General features: G+C 43.3%; 1 protein-coding gene across 1 annotated transcript in view; it reads left to right on the top strand.

Annotated features, from left to right (window-relative positions):
- The window catches only part of LOC107101232 (breast carcinoma-amplified sequence 3-like), a 31723-nt gene that overhangs the window by 10014 nt on the left and 10990 nt on the right, over window positions 1-10719 (top strand). Inside the window, exon 4 of the mRNA XM_015400062.1 lies at window positions 1040-1146. Coding sequence (XP_015255548.1) covers window positions 1040-1146 — 107 coding nt within the window. The remainder of the gene's footprint in view (window positions 1-1039; window positions 1147-10719) is intronic.

Below are 10719 nucleotides of genomic sequence, written 5' to 3' on the forward strand. Positions count from 1 at the left end.
TTGATGCTGTGAATGCTGTAAATGGTGTGGATGCTGTGAATGGTGTGGATGCTGTGAATGGTGTGGATGCGGTTGATGGTTTGGATGCTGTGATTAGTGTGGATGCTGTGAATGGTGTGGATGCTGTGAATGGTGTGGATGCTGTGAATGGTGTGGATGCGGTTGATGGTTTGGATGCTGTGATTAGTGTGGATGCTGTGAATGGTGTGGATGCTGTGAATGGTGTGGATGCTGTGAATGGTGTGGATGCTGTAAATGGTTTGGATGCTGTGATTAGTGTGGATGCTGTGAATGGTGTGGATGCTGTGAATGGTGTGGATGCTGTAAATGGTGTGGATGCTGTGAATGGTGTGGATGCTGTGAATGGTGTGGATGCTGTGAATGTTGTAAATGCTGTGGATGCTGTAAATGGTGTGGATACTGTGAATGGTGTGGATGCTGTGAATGTTTTAAATGCTGTGGATGCTGTGAATGGTATTGATGCGGTTGATGCTGTGAATGGTATGCATGCTGTGAATGGTATGGATGCTGTGAATGGTGTGGATGCTGTAAATGCTGTAAATGGTATGGATGTGGTTGATGCTGTGAATGCTGTTGATGCTGTAAATGGTGTGGATGCTGTGAAAGCTGTGAATAGTGTGAATGCTGTGAGTAGTGTTGATGCTGTGAATGGTGTGGATGCGGTTGATGGTGTGGATGCTGTGATTAGTGTGGATGCTGTGAATGGTGTGGATGCTGTGCTTATAGACGTTCAGCTGCTCAGTGACCGATTGGACTGGAAATATAACGGATCCTAAAAGTTTTACATTAAAATAAAATAAGGTGTAATAATTCATTTATTCATTTATAATTGAATATAAAAGAAAGGTGTACTAGAGGCTCCCAGAGAATCTACGCATCCAGTCACCTCCCATGGCTGGAGGGAGCAACTGGAGTGTCCTAGTCCAAGTCCAGAGTAGAGTCCTGCTACGACGCTGCTGTGGTGTAATGCAGGCTTTAAGGAGGCCTCTGGGGTAACGCTGTGTCTCTGTTTGGACAGACACGGCCAGGAACCCAGAGTTTCTGGAGATGCACGGTGGGACGTCAGAGCCTCCGCTCTGCCTCATGATGGGCTACACTGATGGCATGCAGATCTGGAGCATATCTGTAAGTCCCACTTTATTCCTCACAGCTTTATGTTGGATGAAACACAGGCGGCCATTTGTCCCTTTGTGTGCTAAATGCTTTCTGATGTGGTCTTAGAGCCGCCATGGAGGGAGAGCCACTACTTTATCTGGGTAGAAATATTACTGCAAACAATTAACGGGATGGTTTTAACTCAGTTTTTTTTCTAAGGAAGATTTAAGTTGGACTAAAACCTTTTTTCACTGATGCTGCAGTCCCAGCTGGGACAGTCTGTTTCTGCCTCTGTTGGACCGTGTCCCTTATCCCACCATGTAGATGTTTACCAACCAGGGCTGCATGTGGGGCAGCTGGTCGCACTGTTGCCTTCAAGCTGGAACGTCCAGAGTCCCAGTTTGGCTCGTTCTACATGTCCTCCTTGATCAGGTGTTTTCTCCTGGTCTGGGTGGGATGGGCTGGAATCCCGTCCTGGGTGGAGTTCAGGAACACAATCTGAACACTTTCACAATAGGTCACTGCAGTACCACGGTCTGTCCACTAGATGTCAGTGCTGACCATGTTAAGGCCATTCTGTCTAATTCACCAAGTATAGTTTCATCTGAAAGGCTTGAAGAGAAGAATGGTAAAGAAAATAAAAATGTTTATTATAAGCAGTCAGAAGAAAATCAGACGAATGTATAAATCCAGATTTAATTCCTTATTTAATCGCTCCAAAGGTCAAAATCTGCATCCTGAACATTACAAGCAGCTCTGGATCCACAGCTAATTTAAAGTTGGTCATTTTCATTTGCATTAAAGAACATCATTATTACTAATAATTAACTAAAGGATTCCTTATTAATGAAGAGGAGCTGCTGATGAATGTAAAGAAGAAGCCATCAAAGGTCTCCTCTGCCACGGACTAGAACTGGTTCTGGTTAAATAAACATTTTTGGACATTTCTTAAACTGAAGAGAAACATTTGAACAGATGTTGATGTTTCCTCATGGAGAAAGGGCTTCATCTGTAAGTACAAACCAGCCTCTGGTCCTTTAGTGTGAAAAAGAAAAGCTGTTTGGATTCCGAGCAGAATATTAATCTGTGAAACAAGCAGGAGGCAGTCAGGGGCCATCCTAGGATCAGAGGGTTAGGGGCGCGGGCCCCCTGGTAGCTGTCCTGACAGGCTACATACATTTAGCTTTTTTCTGCTTATATTTTATACATAAACTTGCTCAGTGCCTTTTGTCAATAACTGACTGAATCACTCAGCAGAGCAGCATATCAGTGTTTTGTTTTTCTGTTTTTGGGCGGGCTGTACTGAAAATGACCTGCTTTTCCTCGCCTTCCACCTTCTGCTCTCCTTCCTCTGCTTCGCCTCTGTCTCTGTTGAATATTTAAAAAAAACACCTGATTGCAGTGATTCCCTCAAAGTGTTGCTCAACATTTTAGTTCAGGAGCTCCATCCTGCTGGTTTATCTTTTTGTTTTTTATTAATATTTCTTTTGCGCCACAATTCAAAATTAATGGCATGATTTTCATTTAGTCTTGAGTTCTTTATAACTTTTATCAATGTCAACCTATTTCACTGGCAGCTGATTTTTCTCCATCTTCAGTGGTAGAGTATGTCTACTTTTTATCCAAGTACTGTATAGTTTTTAGACCCTTTTATATTTTTAGTTTGTTTTTGTTTAACTTTTTTCAATTTAAAAAGCACATGCAATATAAAAAACACCATATTTTAGAGTTGCTGTGATTTAATATAAGGGTTAAACTGAACCCCAGAAATGGGCTAGAAACGCCTATGGCGTGGCGGCCTGGCTGGACAGGGACCAACTCATTCTCATCTAAAACAAAACTAGAAGGTTTTAGAGGAACTGCTGTGCAGCAGAGTTGGTTTCTGTTCAGAAAGATAACAGAAGATAAGATTCTCACAGCGGAGAAGTTCAGTCGTCACATCGGCTCAATAGTCAAAAGAAGAAGGAGCCAAACGCAGGAGAAGGTGCATGGCGTATATACATTGATTCCACATATATATTTATAACAGCTGGAATGTCTTATTTAACAGGATTATTGCAGATCAGTTATTGCTGTTTTAGAGTCTCATTGTAGAGTCTGGTTGCAGCAGGATGAATGACCTGCAGTAGCTCCTTTTTCCAAACAGGCTGTAAAAGTCTTTGACTAAAGGAGCTGCTCAGCTCCTCTCCAGTCTGCTGCAGAGGGTGGAAGGTGGCGTCCATGAAGGAAGCGGATCCTGAGCCCAGTCCGAGTCCTGAGCCCAGTCCGAGTCCTGACCTGTTCACAGGCTTTTGGCTCTGGGTAGTAAATAGGCCATGAGAGAAACCCTTCAGATTAGGAAGAGTGGCTCAGCTGCCACTGAATGCACCTACAGCTGCACTAACCGGTGTAGTTCTCAGGATGACCACAAGAGGGGGGCGTTTCTATCAGCAGGGAAACGTTGAAACTTCCCCAAAACAAGCTGGTTCCTAAACATGTGAGGGCAGAGTTGATGCAGAAAGCAGCGGTTCTGTCTTTAAACTGTTCTAATGTGGAGGCTGTTCTGACTGGGCCGGCCGCTCCGCCTGCAGCTCTGACTCAGCCTTGGATAATCATTAGAGGATTTTGTCAGCTCCATAACATTACAAATTACCCACAATGCTGCAGAGGTTTCTCTCACCGCGTATCGCCTTTCATATAGAGACTGTCACTAAAACATGCAAACTTCACATACATCCTGTGAGATCTAAACACTCAGCAGTCCTTAATCAGCCCCTTTCTAAACATCCACAGGCCGCAGATAGAAGGACGCGCTCCTCCTTCATCCCTGATGGCACACGGCGGGCGGCCTCTGATGTGGCGACAGCCGCGCTGCTTCTCTGCTTCAGTAATGGAGGAGCAGAGCTGTGCAGCTGCACACGCCCAGAGTCCTTCGCTTATTCCTCTTCACACAACACCAGCGGGGCTCTGGTGCTGTAATACCCCCCCCCCTCATTGTTTTTCTTTCAGTTTTCAAAGTTTACAGGAAATTTCTGGGTTGTGTTTTTTGCTGGCTTTTAAATAAGCACTGATGGTGCCTCAGTTTCCATCTCTTGAGTGACTGTGAAGTGTTTGTGACATTTGCTAAGCCAACACCCTGAGTAATGGCCCGGCACAGTGTGAACGGCTTCACACACACTCGGATGCACTGGTGAGACGGAGCCTCGGACTCGTCGTCTGTTGTGTTTAGGTGATGTAGATGACTGTCGCCTCACGCTGGAGAGGTGTCGTTAAGCAGCGGCTGATAAGAGGATAAGCTTTGAAAGAAGATGTCAGTGGAAGGGAGGGGATCTGGGATCTGTGTTCCAGGATTTCCCATCTTTGGGAATATTTGAACCAAATGACTGCGTCACACAATGAAAAAAACAAAAGCTAAAGCAGAGAAATCCGTGGAAAACATGAATATAACAATAATCCAAGTATTACTATCAGCTTTAGTGTTTTAGATGTTGAGATAAATGAGAATAAAAGCTTCTAGTATTAAAGGCTGCGCTTGGGACCAGATATTTACATACTCAGCTGAAAAGATCAATCTTTTCCTGGATGTCGAACCATTTTTATTTGCTTCAGGAGTTTACCGTCTCTTTCAACACTCTGAAAAAGCCAGATAATGATGATGTCATGTCTTTTAAGCCCGTCTTAATCTCAGAAGTCTGGTTTATGCCGGGGTCAAATTTCCAGAATGTCTGAAGGTCCTGCACCGTCCTTAGTCCCAGACAGGAAGTTGTTCTGGTGTTAAATCTGCAGAGCAACCCTGGAAGCAAAGTAAAACCTTCTGGTGAAGCTGGCTGCTGAACGCCTTCGTTCCAACATGGGCCATTTCTCCACAAGGCCACATCACAGAGGCCGCCATTTCTGGATGGGGGGGTATCATCCTGCTGGGGGAGGGACAGGGTTACCTCCCCACACAGAACGCACCATGAGAGAAGCAGGAAGGAAGGATTTAAGATCATTGCTCCCACTTTCCATCAAAACCATTCATTTAAAATAATAATAATCCAGAGAGCATCTAGAGTGGTGTAGAATGGAAATATAAGGAAAAACAATATATTCTTTATGAATAAGGATTTTCTATTTATGCGCATCCAAAATGTCTAAATATTTACTCCTGGTTGGTGTGATGACTGCACCAATAGAAGCAGGAGGTTGGAGTTACATTAGAGGAGCTGATGCTAGCAGCTCTGGATTGAGCTGAAAAATGGCTTCTTCTCTGCTCAGATTAAGGCGCAAAACAAAACCAGTTAAAGGATGAATGCTGGTCCACTTTTAAAGATGGTGGAGGAAGCAAAGGAGCTCAGAGGGAACGGGTTGGTGGACACTTGACTTCTGCACAGGAAATGTTTGCTAAAGCTCAGTGTCATTATCCGTTCCGTTAGCCTGATCCGTTCCGTTAGCCTGATCCGTTCCGTTAGCCCGATCCGTTCCGTTAGCCCGATCCGTTCCGTTAGCTCGATCCGTTCCGTTAGCCCGATCCGTTCCGTTAGCCCGATCCGTTCCGTTAGCCCGATCCGTTCCGGAAGCCCGATCCGTTCCGTTAGCCCGATCCGTCCTGCGCCATCAGCTCCTTTGACCATCCAGATCTACATCCGGGTCTCCCTAGATTTATTTTGTTAAAAAGACGTAAATGACGTTTTTTTCTCCCCAAAAACAGTCGGCGTACTAAAATATAATATGTTAAAGGTTAATAATGTATTTCCTGACAAAATAAATACCTTACTGCGCTACTTCCAGGAGCTAACTTTATCAGCTTTGGATTTATACATAAAACTATTCTAAATAAATGTCTTTTTTTAAACATAAATCTATTCCGTTCCTGTTAACATTATGCTACATAGTGCATAATCTATAGAAAGAATCAACTAAAACGCAGATAAAGATGGTTTAATCAGATTTACTGCTCTGATCGCGTCCCATGATGACGTCAGAGATGCTGTTTAACAGAGAAAATGGAAAAAGCAAATAAAAGTCATTATAATAGTTTAAAGATGTAGTTATTTAGTTGAGCATGGTTTAGTTATTTAGGGATAGAAATAAGTAATTTTAGTAGAATAATGACATTATGGACATACGGATGTATATCTGTTTGCACATGCGCAGGCCGGGTCGTGCTTCTGGGACGCTGTAGCGACCAGTCATGCCAGTGACGTTATGCTACATGATTAGCTGAATGTTGCCGCATGATGGATAACATTGTGGTTGCCCAGACAACGATAATAACGTCATACAGCGTCAGTGTGGCGAGTCGGGAGCTTCTGTAGCGTTAGCGTGTCTAATGACTGATGAAGTTTGGCCTGATCGAAAACAAAACTGGAAAAAATCAGTTTCTGGTGAACAAAGTAACTGTTAGAGTAGCGCTGTGGCTAGCTGTGCTCAGTAGCTAACAGGTTAGCCTCTTTTAGCTCACTCAGTTAGCCACATTAAGCTACACTAATTTTAAATCCGCGTCAACAACAACCGTTTGTTTTCTATGAATAGAATAAGTAATTTATTTGTCTAAAATCTCTAAGAAAGTCAGATCTGAATAAAAAGAATAAAAATAAGCTGAACAGCAGAGCTCAGTCTGTCCTGAAGGCAGGACTTTCCTTCCAGACTGACGGTTATTGTTTTCTATTTTCAGCTACTTTAGATCGCAGCTGAAATGTAAAATAATAGCAAATATAGGGAATAATATGTTGAGACTCCAAAATAGATTCAATCCTTAAGAAACGGATGCAATACAGTTTGTCCGAGAAGAGTTGCCATATGATGACGTCATAAGTAGGGGCGGGGCCCTGAGCAGGTACCTGCAGGGGAGCAGGTAGTGACACTATTAGCAAACCTGTTAACTGCCTAGCAAACAGTGCAGAGCTGGTTAGCATGAGCTCTCCACCGACTATGAAAATGGTAAAATAGCGAAACGGCTTTCAGGTGTAAAGTGACACCATCTGAGTTTTATTAGCAGTGTTTAACAGAAACGGCTCCTCCTTCCACGTCGCTCCTCCTCATCAATAAAACTAAACATCACAGCTGTTTGCTGTTTTGGTCAGTTTGCCGGAATTTAAAATTCCAAGCGCGCTGCACCATGGCGAAGATTCACCCGTCCATCATTTCATTTCCTCCACATGCAAAAACCTGAAAAACCAAACAATAAACGGCTAAATAAACCAATGAGTTGATGTGAGGGTTGGTCTGAGCCGAGAGTACGGCTCCAGCCTCATCAGGGATCCAGTATCGGTTATTAGAGGTTATCGGCCATAACGGGAACATTAACGAAAGCTCAGGTGTTCACATCTGCTCAGCGGTAACGATACATCCAGATAAAATGACTTCATGACAATCAGACGGGTTTACTGATTCTCTCCATCAGATTTTAACCCTTTCATTGAGTTTTTAATGTCGACTAATTCTTAACTAATTTCAGTGCCAAAAAAAAGACATTAAATTTCCTCCAATTACCTTAATGCATTAAAATCTGCTCTGAGGAATGTCTCTTCATGTCTGCTTTTAAACTGCAGGTGTTTGTTGTTAACTCTAATATTGCATCATCATGGAGCAAAGATCTGCAGATCTGCAGCCGGTCTGTTTTCTCACAGTCCTCAGTAACGATCGTTTAAAAGAGTCTTTAATTCATTTAGCCAAGTGATTGTTGGTCAGACTTGTCAGAACTTTTAACTAGTGAACTCGGTTCCAGACCTGTGTGTCTAACTAAAGTTTCCAACATAATATTTCAATTCAGTTTTATTCAGTTTATTTCTATAGCTCCAATTCACATCATGTCATCTCAGGTCACTTTCCAGTTCACCAGATCATCCAGTCAGATTGATTCAAAGTTTCCTATCTAAGGAAAACCAGCTGATTGCATCGACTCATTGACTCTTCAGCAATCCCTCACACTAAGCATGCTTGTAGTGACAGTGGAGAGGAAAAACTCCCTTTGAACAGGAAGAAACCTCCATCAGAATCAGGCTCAGTGTGAGCGGCCATCTGCTATCACTATTACCTCCTCCCATTATGTGAGGTGATATTCTGGGTTTATTGTCCATATCTGATCAGATCCTCTGATGAATGAGGTCATCAGCTGGTTAGCCTGTTCAGACTGTGGTGACTGCTAACCTGACTCCGCCAGATGGATTTGCTCCGCATATCCATCTGGAAACCTTCGGTTAAAGTAATTTTGGGAAGGGGCGAAAATACTGGTTAGCTGATTGGCCTATGTTAGTGATAGACGCCAAATAAACCAATCAGATCAACGAAGCATATGACGTACTAACAGAGCGACGACGAAGAGGAGCCAATTGATAGATCAAACTCTTGGTGAAACCAGTGGGGAGAAGAGCAAAAACATCTTTTCCTCTGAGAAAAGCCTCCAGAGCAGTGTTTTGCTCTTCTTTCAGTGAAGAAATACTCTGTAATTCCCATAATACTTGCTCGATAGCCACGCTAACGCTAGTTTCATCGGCTGAAGCCGCCATGTTCTTTAGACTGAACTGTCGCGCTTCTCGTTGCGTCACACCTCAACCCGCCTCAAAGCCAACGCTGATTGGACGTTCGTTTGGTGAACGGCTCCAAATGTTCTTTAACAGAGAGTCTCCAGACTGATCTGCGAGTGAAACCTTGAAAGCTCCCGAGATCAGGATGGTCTCACCAGGCTAGGTGAACGCATTCAACTGTAAATCCTTTTAAAGAGAAGATCATCCTTTCTATAATGATCACAAATGTCAGATATTCTGTAATAGAAGTCAAAGTGATTTTCCTGTGAATATGAGCTGTTTGTTCAACTAAAAGTCAGGCTAAGTTAAAAAGAAACAGGAAGTAAAGTTTAACTAAACTTTCCTCAAACTCTAAACACATTTTTTCTCTGGGTTTGATGAAAGAGCTGCAGTGCTCTGCATCGCCTGAGATCCCTTCTGGCAGCTCAGTCACACCTAAAACCACAGAAAACTTTGAAAAGAAAATGTTTGTAGTTTTGATATTAAACGTTTGTAGAACCAAGCTGCCTCTGAATCTTTTACTTCTTTATATCTATGATATCGATCTTGTTTTGTGATTCTATTACTTTCATTTCTGTACATTAAAAGATACTCCGATTAAATTCATTAAAACACTCCTTGCATTGTTCAGAATGTGAGAAGTGAGTCATTTTCTGTTTGGAATTGAACCGATTGAATGTTTGTAGATTCTGCGAACCAAAGAGAAGGTGGTGCTTCTCTCATTCCTGGAAGTTCTGCTTTTAGGTGCATAAGGGATCAGACACCTGCTCCTCTGTTTCAGCTGCAGCAGCAGCTCCCTCCATCCGTCCAATATGTCCGCCAGCGCGTCAGCGTGCATCTGGAGCAGAAATCGGTTAACAGCTCCCAGCATTACATTTGAGAGATTAAAACAGCAGAGCTCTCACATTGAGATTCCACAAAAAAACAACCAAACCACAAATGAAATGAATACAATGAATGGCTTTTATGTTGGGAATACGACTCTGAGAAAGCAATTTAGCATATTGCACCCTCCGTGCTACTAATGTAATGCTATGAATGTTGTTGATGGCAGAGGATGTCACACAGAGCCATGTAAGGCGAGGATGAGCTGCAGGGTAATGCACAATAACTCTGCGCATTAACCTTTAGCCTCCCCCTTCTCATTTTAATCCAGCAAATTCCATTATTGTCCCTGGCATGTCCATTTTCCTCTACAGGAATCCTCCTGAGCCGGCAGCCAGTGGAGCTGCTAGAACCAACCTGTATCTCTGGTGTTAATCTTCCATCACTGGGCCTCTTTGAATAAAAACAAATCCGTCAGTTTGGAAAGGCTACTAATTGCACAAAAAGAGTGATCATCCCCCTGGATGGCTCTACAGATTTAAAACAAACAGATTACTGCACCACTAAAGTGATAATGCAGGTTTCACTGCCATTTAGCCTAGAAAAGAACAACCAAACTGGGACATTCTGCACTTAGAACAATGCGGTATTACACACATCAAAGATCCACACAGAGCACTGACCTAATACACCAGCATGTCCTATGAATGCAGAAAGCCTAATCTGGACCTGCATGCCATGCACTCTTCCATTAAAGTGCTTATTTGACCATTTAGTGCTTGTTTTATTCCTTTCGACAAAGAAAAAGTAACAATCTGCTCTAATGATAAAGCCATAAATGTTCATCCCTAAATGTCCTCCCATGTCTGCGTAGAAGCACATCTGTCTGCTCACTGAGGGACATTTAACCACAATTCTCACTCTGTAAGTCATTTGTCAAGAAACGCATCTAATAAAACTTTTCTTTCAAGATAACTTTCAGCTTCTCCAAGTCCGAGTCCGTGGTTCCTGACAGAAAAAAGTTTGCATGGTCTTTTCAGGACGGAGGGGAGTTACTGCCTCCCAGTGGAGCGGTTCCAGTATCTTGGGTACCTGGTCATGAATGAGGGGTGAATAGAGCAGCAGATTGACAGAGGAGCCAGCTGAGGTGGCTTAGACGTCTGCCTGAGGCGCTGGGCTGGGGAGGAAGGAGCTCCAGGCACCTTCTGCTCAGAACACCCTGCAGGGACTATGTCTCTGTTTGGGCCCTGGAGCGCCAGCAGAGCTGGAGGATGCGCCTAGAAACAGGGTG

Source organism: Cyprinodon variegatus, unplaced genomic scaffold (assembly GCF_000732505.1).
Source record: "Cyprinodon variegatus isolate N-32 unplaced genomic scaffold, C_variegatus-1.0 Scaffold1067, whole genome shotgun sequence".
NCBI classification, from domain to species: Eukaryota; Metazoa; Chordata; class Actinopteri; order Cyprinodontiformes; family Cyprinodontidae; genus Cyprinodon; species Cyprinodon variegatus.